At 46.6% G+C, this 14,660-nt stretch overlaps 2 protein-coding genes across 3 annotated transcripts in view; one reads left to right on the top strand and one right to left on the bottom strand.

Annotated features, from left to right (window-relative positions):
• ZFR (zinc finger RNA binding protein) overlaps positions 1-6,288 on the bottom strand; it is a 67,677-nt gene extending 61,389 nt beyond the window's left edge. For both annotated transcript variants that reach the window (XM_006267760.4, XM_006267761.4), the window contains exons 1-2: positions 6,161-6,288; positions 5,948-6,032 (exon numbers count right to left, since the gene is read on the bottom strand). In XM_006267760.4, coding sequence (XP_006267822.1) covers positions 5,948-6,032; positions 6,161-6,197 — 122 coding nt within the window. In that variant the 5' untranslated portion in view covers positions 6,198-6,288. The remainder of the gene's footprint in view (positions 1-5,947; positions 6,033-6,160) is intronic.
• The window catches only part of SUB1 (SUB1 regulator of transcription), a 180,141-nt gene that overhangs the window by 127,344 nt on the left and 38,137 nt on the right, over positions 1-14,660 (top strand). The window lies entirely within an intron of this gene.

The raw sequence follows: 14,660 nt of genomic DNA, 5'->3' as shown, positions 1-14,660 counted from the left end.
TCCACCAGACTGCTCTCCAAGATGCTGGGCTGCATATTGGTAATTGGATTGGTATCGGCTGATGTGGCTGGTTAAGAATTGGTTAATAATCGGACATCGGTATCCTCCAAAAAAATTCTTTATTGGTGCACCCTTAATCTCTAGCATATGGTTTCACAGCTGTCTGTTTTCCAAACTGAAGAGTTCTAGTCTTCTCAGCCCCTCGTGTGGAAGTCATTACATGCATCTGATCATCTTTGTTGCCCTTCCCAGTACCTTTTCTAGTTTACTGTATCCTTTCTGATGTGGAATGACTAGAACTGCATGAAATATGAAAGATGTAGGTTTTTACAATGGCTTCTGATTGATTTTCTATCTCTTTCCTATTCTTTGGCTTTGTGACTGCTACTTCACATTGAACTGATGTTTTTAGAGAACTATACACAATGACACCAAGTTGCTATCCCTGGGTATCAATGCCTAAAGCAGAATCCATCATTACATGGATGCAGCTATGGTTATTTTTTTCCCCTCGTATATTGTTTTGCATTCAGTGGAATTCAGTCAGTGTTGAATTTCATTTGCCATTTCACTGCCTACTCAGTTTTTGAGAGATCTTTCTGTAACTCTTCAGCTCAGCTTTGGATTTCACTAGCCAGAACAATTTTGTATCCTCTGCAAATTTTCCCATGCAGCTTTTTATTTCCTTCCTAAATCATTACAGAATTTGTTGAGCAGTAGAGATCTTTGGGGTCCAATTTTGCTTACCTATCTCCATTATGAATAATGGCCATTTAGTCTTACTCCATCTTCTATCTTTTAACCAGTTTTTGATCCATGAGGGGATTGTCCCTTTGTTATAATTAAAGTTTATTTTAACAGTCTTTAATGAGGGTATGAGCTTTACGAAAACCCACTGGATCCCTCCTTCTTCATGTGCTGTTAAAGATCTTCTTGCCATTAAAGATCTCAAACTGATTGTCCAGACATGATTTCCATTTACAAAACATGACAGCTCTTTCCCAGCATGTCACATATAACCATGTGACTACTAATTATTTTTTTTTATTATGGATTCTTCCTTCACACCAGGAACAAAAGTTAGGCTTACTGGTCTTTTGCTCTGTGGGATTAATACTTTTTAAAGATTGGCATTATATCAACAACAGTGGTCCAGGGCCATCAGATTCAGATCAGCTAGCGACATATTCATTGTTGGCAGCCACGGATGGGTCATCCAGCCTGCAAAGCATCTCATAGGCCAGATGACCCAACTCTGGATCCAAGCCATGGGGCTTTCTGCTTTGGTTGCCGGAGGCAGTGTGTTAGCATGGCCCCTACCCAGGAAGTTAACACTACCTGCTGCCTGGTACCCCCTACTCTCCCAATTTGTTCTGGTTGCTGCCAATTTTAGTTGCCGGATGCCTGAAATCACAGCTGCAGTCCACTAGCACAGAGGCTGATTCTAGTGATGGGCTATACAAGATCCTTCAGAGCTCCTGGTTAACTGTCATCTGGTCCTAGTCACTTAATGTTTAATTTATCAAGACAGCGAGGGAAATTTACTTCATTCCTAAATCATTATGGAATTCATTGTACAGCAGAGATCTCTGGGGTCCCCAGTGTATTTACCTTTCTCCATTATGAAAAATGGCCATTTAGTTCTACTCTGTATAGAATAACTCCCTTCCTCTATGGTAATCCATTCACCTAAAGCATTTGCCCTCAGATTTAAACTATACTGTATCATACAACATCTTGTTCAGTTCTGCATTGCACTTGCACAATGGTGAAAGATTCACTTCCACCCATATCTTGTCAAAAGACTGCATTCAATCACGTGCGACTTGGATCCAGTTGCTGCAACTAGGCCAAATTACTACAACTAGCAATATCTAGAGCAGCAATTCTTAACCGGGGTGCTGTATTCAAAACACAAGAGAAAATTAAGAGCTATTATTTTCCAAGGGGTTCTTTGCATCCAGAAAAGTTGAGAAACACTGATCTAGAGAGATCTAGTTAGCCATGTTAATCTGAAGTGAGGCAGAAGGCAGGGTACAGATGCATCTAATAGACTAACTAAATCAGAGATGCAAAAGCTTTCATAAGCAAGAGCCCACTTCATCAGATGCTATGAAATGAAGCCTAAAACTCTGGGAAAGCTCAGATCATCCATTACTCTGCACTGAAAACACACAACTAAATTTAAGGCTTCTGCCTTTGTTCTAGATACCTGACAAACTCTCTTTCTCTCTTTCCGTAAGAATGATATTGCCCATTACAAAAACAACTCAGTTGACAAGGGGAGAATCAGGGTGGCAGGACACCAAACCTTAATTGAAGCTGGAACAGGACTTTATAACTTGCAGCCAGATGAAACAAGAACCACTTGCCTCATTATATTTGCAGCTAAACAAAAAACCTCACATATTTGCCTTATTTATCCCACAACAGTATCAACTCTCATATTAAGACTCCCACACTTCTATGGGCAAGAATAATTACAACAGAAATCCCTGCTAGCCAGAGGCAAGTTTAGAAGGAAGGGGGATTATATCATCATAGTTAGTTTTAGTACTTGAGACATTCAGATGCAAAGGTGATGGATGTCAACACATGAGCCTGGACAGGCAGACAGTGGTTAAAGGCCACAAAATAAATCCTCATGCTAATTTCTTTATTGATGTGTATGTTGAGAAAAGTGTAGGTTGGAAGTTGAATTTTTATGTGTCTACATAATTGTTAGCGGAATGATAAAGGTATTGGTTATTTACAGCAATTACCTGATACATTTCTTTTATAATTTTTTTCATTCTTCCTCTGGAAATTGTAACATTATTCTTATGCAACTAGTGTATTTGTGAACAGAAACTGTAGAAAGATTAGCATATAACAGTGCAAGACTGAAAGGAATAAGAAAATCCCTTATTGATAGGTGCAATGAGCACCTACCACTTGTGTTACCTTATTTGCCTTCAGTTTAAAAATGTATACTCTGGTATATATTAAATGCTCAAAGTCTCATTTCATATTTATTAAAACAATGACTTCATTGTTTTTGTCACCGAATCATCAGGCACTAAAATACTCATATATAGTTTTAGATTGACATGGTGTTATGAACTGCTGGATGAAAGCATAATTATTAATTCCATTTAAAATTTGGATTGGCCATTCACCTAAATACTACATTACATGTAGTTGTGAATTAAAAATATTAGCAACCAACTTTTCATAGCAACTGACAGTGCAGAATAAATTATTTTCCCTTTGATATATGGTACATGAAGCCTACTATATTGACCATTTTTTCTGTTGAAAAACTGAATGATCAGTCAGTTAATGAATTCAGAATGCCAACCATGACATTCTAAAACCAATTTAAGTCTCCTATAAATTTAATATTAAAAAAAAAAAAAAAAATCTGTGCTGAAGCAACTGTAAAAACCCATTACAGAAGTATGGACACCTCCCAAACTTCACCTAGCTGGTTTATGACACTTTCATATGGAATTATTTTTAGATAACTACCTAGTATCCTTTCCTCTTGCAGTGAAATGCATTCCTTTACATGGATTCAGTTAGACATTTTAAGATTACTTTCCTAATTTAAGATGCTTAAAAATAAAAGTCCAGCTCAGATTCTACAAAGAAATTTATGTAAGAAGACCCATGCACCTTTGTCAGATTTCAGAGAGTGAACAGGGTCCCACGACATGAGAGGACCACCCACAGAGTTCCCTGTGCAAGTGGTAAGACTACAGTTGTCCCAGCTCATCAGCACTTGGGATTTTATTTTTTAAAGTATCAGAAAGGCTTGACCAGTTTGTCTTCTGTAAAATAATATTTTATGTAAGGGACTGGCACACTGATTACTACAAAAATAGTAAAATAGAGCACTTTTTACACAAGGTAGGCACTAATTTTTTAAAAGGAAATACTAACACTGTTGCGTTGTTTGTGTCCAGATCATAAGTGCTAACCGTGCACTCAATTAACACCCATCATTTCAAATATGTGATTTGGTCTCATAAAAAAATTCACTAATATGTCCAAGTTTAATTAACCTGCTGACAGACTCTCTGTCTGAACCTGTGCCTTCACAGAAATAGACAATATATGTGTAGTAAAAAAAAGGAAGGTAATCTCTATTCTCTATAGTTTTTAGGACTTGCCCTGCAGCAAAACATTTTTTTGCTGTGTGCACTTCAAAGATACACTTGAGATCATCCACAAAGAAGATGTGAGGTTTACTGTTCTTGTAAGATTACTGAATTTTACATTAGATAGAAAAAAAGTATCTTGCTGTATTCTTTGTCTATGCCTTGTCTGTCTCAAATATGTCAAAGTGGCATGTACATTTATAAAGCTCTATAAATAAATTACTATGGATTTGCCAAATCTTATTTTGATAAGGGATCTTATGGTCACACTGGGGATTAATTTTAAATGCAACTTTTAAGAGCTTTTCCCTCTTGCTTTGGCTGCGCTTTTCCAAAAAAAAGTTTGAATCTTTGTCTCGTGTCTAAGCTATGGCAATATTCCATGTCCTATCTCTTATTTTACGCTGAATCTCGACCGATCTACAAATTTGTTTGGAGGAAGGAGTCCTTCATTAATTTATCAATGGAACAATTTCTTGCACATGGGATATGGAAACTCAATGACAAAAGGGTTTTCCATTTGTAACATTATGTTCCTACTTAGAAATAGAGGTAGTTTTGAAAGTTCACCCTGTTGCAATGATTTATTTTTACTGGATGTTTAAATGGGAAATCACAAATTTCACTTGTTCAAATCAACTTGCAAACTCTAAGAGACTATTAGTAATTTGAGTTAATCTTCAATTTACAATTGCAGACCTGTAAATCTCAGTAATTTACCATTCAGTTTAGAGATGAGTTTTGCCTTGTTAATATGTACTAAAGATTAATATTAGTTATGCAGCACCAGGAGTAATATTTAATTCCTCTGCAAGGTAGTAAGGATGTTTCACTCTCCCCGCCCCACAATAAAAACATTAACACTTGATGTCCTATCTGTAAAGTTCAACAAACGTATTCTGGACATTTTATAACAAAACAACCGTCAGGCCAATTGGGCCTCACTCATCTAAGGCAGGGAAATTCTTTCCATTACCGTCCGTCACGTCCCTATCTGATGCTTGGAGTCCGAGCTGCCATCCTCTGCCGTGAGCAATACTACATCAATGTAAAAGTAGGATCTCTACATAGCAGGGACTGAAAATACCTGTTCTGCTGCCACAAATGGATGACAGCTCTAAAAATAAGACTTTTGGGACTCTTTCAAAACATAGTAGTTAGCATTAATTTCTATTACCGCAACTCTTTTGAAATCATTTAGACCTATTGTCGTGTCTGCTGCTTCACAAATTTTGCTAAGCTACTATTAAATTACAACGGTCCCATGTCTCCTTCGGCCAAGAAAAGGAACAAAGGTTTCCCAAGGGTCCCAGGCTGCCCAGTTCTCCGTCTGATCGCAGGATACCAGAACGTATTCGTACCTCGGCCCCTGGCCTCAATTTGCTCTGCCTCCAGCTGGGAACAAACAGGATTTCGGGGCAAGAGGCTTACTATCCTGTTCACACGCAGCCCGCTAACCGGGGAGTCGGAGATGAATCGCGACCGCCGTGCCCCTTCAGGCCGCAAATCTTGGTGGCGCCAATCCAATCCAATCCAATCCCCGGAGCCTGAACTCCTGTGAACCGCCTCAGGCTGCCTATCCAGGGGCCCGCCCGCACCTTGGGGGCAGGGGGACCCAGCCCAAGGCTCCCGTGAACCGGGCCCCGGCGAAGGCCTTCCGCGCTGGGGCCGCGGGGGAGGCGACGGCGGCTCCCACCCCCGGCGCTGCTGTCAGGGGCCATTTTAGTGGCGGGGCCTGCTGCGCCCCCGGCCCCGGCCCCGGGGGGATGGGCCGCGCGGGTCCCGCGCACGCACCCCGGCCGTACCTGTACTGGGCAGCAGCCCCGCTGTGGGTGAACCCAAAGTAGTTGCCGGTGGCCATTTTGGCATCTTCCCCCAGCCGGCTGGGCACTGCGGCGGCGGCGAGCCATGGCGGGAGGAGAGAGAGGAAGAAGCGCCCGGTTAGACACGGCCCGCGGGCCCCGCGCAACCCCCGGCCGCCCCGTGCCGTCCTTCCCCTCCCCTCCTCCGCCACTCACCATAGGTGAAGGAAACCACCGGGCATATGGGAATCATGGGTCCGGGCTGGCGACGACGGCGGCTGAACTCTCAACTCTCACCCCCTCCCGCCGCCTCCTCCTCCTTGCCGCCGCGCTCACTCCCTGCCCCCACCCGCCTACGGCTGCAACGGCGAAGTGGGACCAGGCCCGGCCGCTGCGCCTGCGCGGGATGTGCGAAGGCTTCTGGGAAGTGTAGTTCTCAACCCCCGCTGCTTCCCCATGCCAGCCGGCGGCGGGGGTACAGGGACTACTGCGCATGCCCCGGAGGCGCAAGGGTTCATGGGAATTGTATTCCTCGCCAGGTCTGCGTGGTATCACTCGCCAAACAGCCGGCGGGGAGGGTGGAGGGAATGTTGCGCGATAGGCGCAAGGGTTCATGGGAACTGCAGTCCCCTCCAGGCCCACTTGCTAAACTGCCGGCGGTGAGGGGGGAGGGAAATGTCACGCGAGCGGCGCATGCGCAACAGGTAAAAGGGTTTCTGGGAATTGCAGTCCCCACCAGGCCCGCTTGCTATCAATCTCTAAGCAGCCAGCGGTGAGGATGGAGAGAATATTAGGTAAGCGACGCCTGCGCGGGAGGTGCAAGGGCTGATGGGAAGTGTAGTTCTTAGCTCCGCCGCCATCAGGCCTGCCGCCGGCGGTGGGCGCATGCGCGGGATGTGCGAGCGCTGTTGGGAAACCCCGTGTCCCTATGCGCTTGCCGGGGGCGGACGCATGCGCCTGGCTCGGCCCCGCGGGGATCTCCCGGCGTCCACGTGGCCCGCCCTGGCTAGGCCTTGTTTACCAGAGGGCGGAGGCCGCGTGCGAGGGCCTCCGCCGCCCCCTGCACACGAGCCTCGGCCCTGGCCCGCCCCCAAGACCCTGACACTGTAACCGGGGCCGCTACGTGTGCACCTTACAGCCGGGTAGGAACCAGCTCTAGTCTTGTGACCTGCTCAAGCTCTACCCTTCTAGCTGCTTGGCTCTTTGTAATGAGATACCCCCGTTGGTGGTGGGATAATTACTAGTCTACATTTATTACACGACCAACCATTCGATTGCACAATATATGTAACTACCCATGAGTCTCAGCCCTGAACGGAGAGCAGCGAGGCAGGAGGAGATCTGCTTTTAATTGAAATTTTCTGTATTCTCAGCCAAATGAGCCAAAACAAATTCCAAATCCGAGTGGCAGTCCAGAGCCATAAGTGGCCCTACTACTGGCAAACATCCCCCAGCCCACCTGGGGCTTCAGATGTTTCCAAAACCTTTGGCCGGCATCTTACTTGCAGGCCCAACCTGGGGAAGAGATCAGGAGAGAGAAAGCTAAGCCATTAAGCCAGGCTCAAACTCCTTCCTGCCTGCAGGGTCGCACCACTGCGTAGCCCCCGCGCCAGGAGGGAAGCAGGATCATCTATAAATTAGGTCGTGAAATGGGGTGCCACAAAGGTCACGGAGGAAGCCTCAGCCCAGTGAGGGGGGCTTTGAGTCCAAAAAAGGTTGAGAACCAGAGCTGGCCTTGGCACAGGCAATCGCCTGGGGTGCTGTGGTCAAGAGGGTGCCAAGCACACACACATGCACACTTGCATAGGTGACACATGGGGAGGGGGCATGCGCCCCCCCTGCAAGTTGGCCACCACCGGCTTCTGTGGGCAGTCACTGCCCCTTCACGGCCACCAGCTGTGGGTGGTCCCCATTGGTCACTCTCCCTCCCCCCCCACTGCCAATACCACTGCAGCCACCTGCAGGCAGTCCCTGCTTGGCCTGCCCTTGCCACCGATGTCACTGTGGCCGCCTGTGGACGGCCCCTGCTGCCAACAGTACCACTGCCGCCTGTGGGTGGTTGCTGTGCCCCCCCAACCTCAGGAGGCACGCGTCGTTCATGCACACTTGAGTGTGAGCAGCCCGTGCTCACAGCAGCACTGTACCCCCACCTTGCCCCAGCTGATGCACACCTCAGGCAGGAGGAGTGCCTGGCCCAGCCAACCCCCTGCCTCCAGTCGCTGCTCAGGAGCTGGGCCTGGCACATGTGGGTGGGGGGCAGATTCCACCACCTCTCTGGGAAGCCTGTTCCAGTGCTTTACTACCCTCCTTGTGAGAAAGTTTTTCATAATATCTAACCTTGCTACAACTTGAGACTGTTGTTCCTTGTTCTGTCATCTGCCACCACTGGACCAGTTTAGCTTCATCCTCTTTGTAACCACCCTTCAGGTAGTTGAAGGCTGCTATTAAATCCCCCCTCAGTCTTCTGTTCTCCAAACAAGAGAAGCCCAGGTCCCTCAGCCTCTCCTCATAGGTCATGTTTCCCAGCCACTGAACCATTTTGTTGCTCTCCACTGGACTCTCCAATTTGTCCACATCGTTTCTGTAGTGGGGGGCCCAAAACTGGACGTAGACCCTGCCTAACTTCAGACTAACTCAGCTAACTACCTCCCTCTGCCCAGTGCAATGAAGTATCCTGTGGATTCAGATATCTGCCTTTATAGTGCTTATGGTCGGATTAAGGCCCCAAATACCTCAATCTAACGTGATTCCTTAGACCCAGAGGTCCGAGTGCATCAGCACAATAATACATTGATGTAAAAGTAGGATCTCTTTACATAGCAGTGAATGAAAATACCTATTCTGCTGCCACAAATGGATGACAGCTCTAAAAATAAGACTTCTCTTTCAAAACATAGTACTTAGTGTTAACACAAAATGGACCTTTTAGTATTAGCAAACATTGTACAAGAGATCACTTTTGGCTGGAAATCTTCCATTCTAAAATATACCAAAACCCCTCAAAGAATTGCCAAACATGTTGAACCAAATTCTTTACACATGTGACTCCTCTGTTAAATTTATACTCTGTTTACTTCTTGCCTGAGTACAATCCTTAATAGCAAAATGGAAGTGCTTTCCATTAAGTAACTTATTTTTGGAAGCTGGTTTAAAAGCACGCATGACAACAAGAAGCAGTGCAAACTCTCAGGCTATACTTTTTTACTTCTTTAATAAACTATATCTGCCCTAAAATCTGTACAGTTTTAATAAACATGTTACACCCAAATTATGAAATTATGCTTTAAAAAATTAATTGTAAGGTAGCCATTTAGAAGTATTAGGCTTCTGAAGTATTTTATTCCGTGTTTCAAATAAGATTTTTTGAATTGGTTTGAAGTAGGGGTGCACCAATAAAGATTTTTTCGGCTGATACCGATGACCAATTATTAATAAGCCATATGGGCCGATACCGATCTGATTGCTGATATGCATCCTGGTAGCATGGGTCCAGCTGGTAAACTGGTTGGGGGAGAAGGGGAGAGGGGGAGAAAGGGGAGTGGGGCAGGCCGATTGAGGCCTCTGCGGTGAGGGAGGGAGTGGGGCTGGGGCAGGCGCTGCCCAACCAGGGAGGAGTGGGGCATGGGACAGAGCCAGAAGAGGCTTGTTCAGGGGAGGAGTGGGGGGGACAGATCCTACTGCTACGCACACCCTTGGGGGAGTAATGGGGGGACATGTGCCCTCCAGATCTGGGTGTGGGGTAAGGGCAGGCTGCCGCTGCAGGCTGGGGGGTGGTGCCAGGGCTGGCGGTAGCCAGGCTGGGGCTGCGCTCAGGGCTGGAGGTGGTGGCAATGGGGTGGGGGCTACAGGGTGGGCTACAGCCACCCCAAAATTTGCTGTAGCCCTCTGTAGCCCCTGCTTGCAGCACCGCCGCAGCCTACCTTGAAGACAGCCCTAGCCCAATGCCCTCTGCCAGCAAGAGCCTGGCACTGGTCCCAACTTGCAGTGGCAGCCTGCCCTCACCCTGTGCACAGATCTGGGGGGCACATACCCCCAATGTCTCCCGCGGGGGTGCATGTAGCAGTGGGATCTGCCCTCCCCACACTCCCTGGATGAGCCTCTCGTGGCTCCATCCCACACACTGCTCTGCCCTGGTTGGGCATCACCTGCCCCAGCTCCAGCCCCACTCACTCCCTCACTGCAGGGGCCTTGATCTGACACCCAACACCCCTTCCCTTTCCTCCCCCTGCCCCTTTTCTCCCCAGACTTACTAGCCAGATGCTAGTCTGCAAGCTGGTGGCTGGCCACATACATGTTGTGGCTGCGTGCATGCATGTGGCATTTACTGGGGACATTATCAGCCACATCAGCCAAAAAAAGCCAATTGTCAATAATGTCAATTTTCCTTTACTGGTGCCAATACAATATGTTCCTATGTATGAGTGCACCTCTAGTTTAAAGACATTTATATCCATGATCATTATCACAGTATATGAGAGCTGCTATGGTCCTCACAAAAATCAGTGACCTCCTGAAAATATGAGACTATTTAAAATGTTAACACTGTTATGCGTGAGCAAAACATCATGACAAATACACATATTGGTAATCATTATAATCATTTTAAATGTCATGAGGTTATCAGCGTGCTGATAGTAAATCAGTCCATCTAGATCAGGGATGGGCACAATACAGCTGTGGGTCCGATCCAGCCTGCCAAGAGATTCTACGCAGCCTGCAGCAGGCTCCACCCAGCCCAGGCCAGAGCATGTGTGGCTGGCCCTGCTGCACCCGGATGCTTGGCAGGGTGTGGGCAGTGCAGCGGCCAGACTTGGCTTCCTGGTAGCCTCTGCAGTGGTGGCTCGCTGTCTGGCTGTTGCTGACAGTGTTGTAGCCACCAGACTGGGCCCTGCTGCCCAAGCACCCCGGGCAACTGTGGGCTTGGGGCTAGGGGCTGCACCAGCCTCTTCCTGGTGGGGGGACTGGGCAAAGGCTGTGCTTAGGGCAGGTAGTGCTGGAAGGGTGGCTATGGAGTGGGCTACAGCCCCCCAAAATTTGCCCCAGCCCCCTCTCCCAGTGCCACCACTGCTCACCCTGAGTGCAGCCCTGGTCCAGCACCCCTGCTGTCAGAAAGAGGCTGGCACAGCCCCAACCCTGAGCCTGCAGCAGGCAGCCCGCCTTTGCCCCATGCACAAATCTGGGGGGCCCATACCCCCCATGCCTCCTCTAGGGGTGCATGCAGCAGCAGAGAGCCACCCCCTCCTCCTTGCCACGTCATCCAGACGAGCCCTCCCACAGCTTCGTCCTGCCCTGGCTGGGCAGTGCCAGTGAGTGCTCCTGCCCCCCCCAACAATCCTTACCTCCCCCATTCCCTTTCCCCTCCACAGATTTACTGGCTGGAGGTTGCTCTCCACATTGCTGGGCTACATAACTGGCTATCAGATTGGTACTGGCCGATATGGCTGGTTAATAATCACTCATCAGTATCAGTCAAAAAATATTTATTGTGCACCCCTACTAATAGCCCACTTAAACCTCTCTTGCTGCAACTTGAGACTATTCTTTCTTGTTCTGTCACTTGCCACCACTGAGAACAGTCCAGCCCCATCCTCTTTTGAACCACCGTTCAGGTAGTTAAAGGCTGCTGTCAGATCCCCTCTCAGTCTTCTCTTCTCCAAACTAAATAAATCCAGTTCCCTCAAGCTCTCCTCAGAAGTCATGTGCTCCAGCCCCCAAACTATTTTCATTGCTCTTCACTGGACTCTCTCCAACTTCTCCATATCCTTACTATAGTGGGGATCCCAAAACTGGACACAGAACTCCAGATGTGGCCTCACCAGTGCAGAATAATTACTTCCCTCAGTCTACTGGCAATGTTGCTACCAATTCAGATCAGTATGCCATTAGCTTTCTTGGTAACAAAGGCACACTGTTGATTCATATCCATCCTACTGTTCAGTGTAACCCCAGGTCCTTTTCTGCAGAGCTGCTGTTTAGCCAGTTAGTCCCCAGGCTGCAGGGTGCATGGGATTCTTTTGTCATAAGTGCAGGAAGTTGCACTTGTTCTTATTGAACCTCATGTTATGAGACTTCTTTTGGCCAATCCTCCAATTTGTCTAGGTCTCTCTGAATCCTAGCCCTACCCTCCAGTGTATCTACTACACCCCCCAGCATGGTGTCATCTGTGAATTTGCTGAGGGTGCACTCCACCCCATCTTCTAGATTGTGAATGGATATTGAACAAAACTGGTCCCAGGATCGACCCATGGGACACTGCACTTGATACTGGCTGCCAGCTAGACATTGAGCTATTGATTACAATCCACTGAACCCGACAATCCAGCTAGCTTTCTATCCACTTTACACTCCATTAATCCCACCCATACTTCCTCAGCTGGCTTGGAAGAATTCTGTGGGAGACTGTATCAAAAGCCTTGCTAAAGGCAAAGTATATCGCATCGACTGCTTTCCCCACATCCACAGAGCTAGTCATTCATCCTAGAAGGCAATTAGGTTGGTCAAGCATGACTTGCCCTTAGTGAATCCATGCTGACTTTTCCTAATCACCTTCTCCTCCAAGTGCTTAGAAATGGATTCTTCGGAGGACCTGTTCCATGATTTTTCTGGGGACTGAGGTGAGACTGACTGGTTTGTAGTTCCCTGGATCCTCCTTCTTTACCTTCTTAAAGATGGCCCTATATTGCCTTTTTCCAATCATCTGGGACCTCCCCCAATCACCATGAGGTTTCAAAGATAGTCACTGGAGACACCGCAAACCATCTGTGTCATAGGCTGCAATATCCACCATCTCTCACAGATGAAAGGATGCCAGCAATATAGAACAAAGCCTTCCATCTCTATGACAGGAGTTATAATTTGAAGCAAATCTGATAAAGCAGTACTTCTGATGAGGAATGGCAATGTGAACAGTAGCTACTTCTGCAGTACTGGAATTTTGTAAAAATCAGTCGGCTGGAAGAATGAGGGTAGAACAAGAAAGTGGGGAAGCAGGTAAAAAAGAGGCTTGGGTGGGGGGAGAAGGTTATTCAAGCATTTTGAAGTTAACACATTCGTTAAATAACACATTCCAAATTTTTGCCCCCTGTTCAAACAACACAGAAGTAGTCAATTGATTTTACAAAATTGTGGCATAATTGGCATTGTTGGCGGCAGTCCCTTGACACAAGGATGACAGTCTACCAGGAAACAGGGAAGTCATCAGTGAATGTCTAGGTAACTGAGGAGGCTGATTCAAGATCCATGCGTTCAATTACAGACATGGCAAACAGTTCTGGGAGCAAAGACTAGATCCTGGTGATGTAGGGTTGCAGCTCTTTCCTTTCATCTCTCTTGTCTATCTCCCCTTATAGCAAGGCAAGCTTGCTCAAAATAATCAATTTCATGTACATCATGGTGCCACTGGGGGCAATTCAGTGCTTGAGCAGCCCAAGTAATTATGTTAATATTGCATTTCTTCAAAATGGCCTTCAAGGTTTCCTTGAATCTCTTCTTTTGTCCACCTCTAAAGCAGTGACCATCGATGACTAGGACCTGTTTGGGAGCCTTCCTGATGACATGCTCCATTCACCAGATCTGTGGCCATATAAACATGGCTTCAATGCTGGCTTGAGCCAGAGGCCAAGCATTTCATACACTTTATGGGAGCAATCAAGAATGACCTGGAGCTCAACTGAGTGGGCACACACAGCACAATCATCAGCATATTGAAGATTAGTAATGGAGGTGCTGGGTATCTTGGACTTGGAACTTAACCAGTTGATGTTTAAAAGATTCCCATCCATGAGCTACTGGATGCTGACTCCAGATAGAAATCTGTCAGCAATGGGATGTGGAATAGTAGCCAGATAGATTGAAAAGAGCGTTGGTGCAATCATGCATCCTCGCTCGACTCCAGTTCTAATAGTGAAGGGGTATGTTTCAAAGCCATTACTTAGAATGACCACTGTCATGCGATCATGAAGGAGTCTGATAACGGTAACAAGTTTTGGTGGATCTTATTAGGATCTTCCATAGGGCCTCTGGCGTACTATGAACCCAATGATAAATAAAGCCGGTGATATTTTCTCTCTCAAAAAGTAGCTTCCTTCTTCACACAAATTAGGTGCACTTGAGACAAATCAGTACCTCAAAATGAAAGTGAATCTTTGATCTTTGAAGTGGGAGGAAAAGGAGATCTGCATTTCATGGCAGGAGACAGAAAGCAGCAGTTAATATGTTCTGCCATCCATTCTGATGCCAAGATGGATGCAAAACTCTGCCTTTGCATTCAAGAATTACACAGTTTTCCCTTCTATCCCCCTTACACCAAACTTATCTCTTTTGAATGCCTCCACATCGGGGAGCCAGTCAGCCTTGAGTGGGCCTGGAAATGTTTATATCTCGTATGTATTTATTTGTTTTTGGGTTTTTTTAAAAGACATTCCTGCCAGGTATTAAAAACCTAGAATTTCAAATGTCTTTGTTTGACCACTAGAGGGCAGGGCAGAAACAAAAGAAGGTGAAGTAAAGCTTTTCAAATCAAGAGTCATGATATCCTGACCTTTGTCCTCATGTCTCAAAAAGCTGAAGTTTTTGTAACCATCCTTCAGTAAAATTGAAACAAAGACTTAGAACAGATAGTTTTCACTTCTGCGTATCAAGTCACAAGATGCTACACTACTCATCCAAAGCTTTATCTGGCTTAGCTACAGTGTCTTGTCTCCACAGTTGTCACAGG

This window comes from Alligator mississippiensis, chromosome 3 (genome assembly GCF_030867095.1).
Source record: "Alligator mississippiensis isolate rAllMis1 chromosome 3, rAllMis1, whole genome shotgun sequence".
Lineage (NCBI taxonomy): Eukaryota > Metazoa > Chordata > Crocodylia > Alligatoridae > Alligator > Alligator mississippiensis.
Note: the sequence above shows the minus strand (reverse complement) of the source record. Positions and strands in the feature narration are given on the sequence as shown.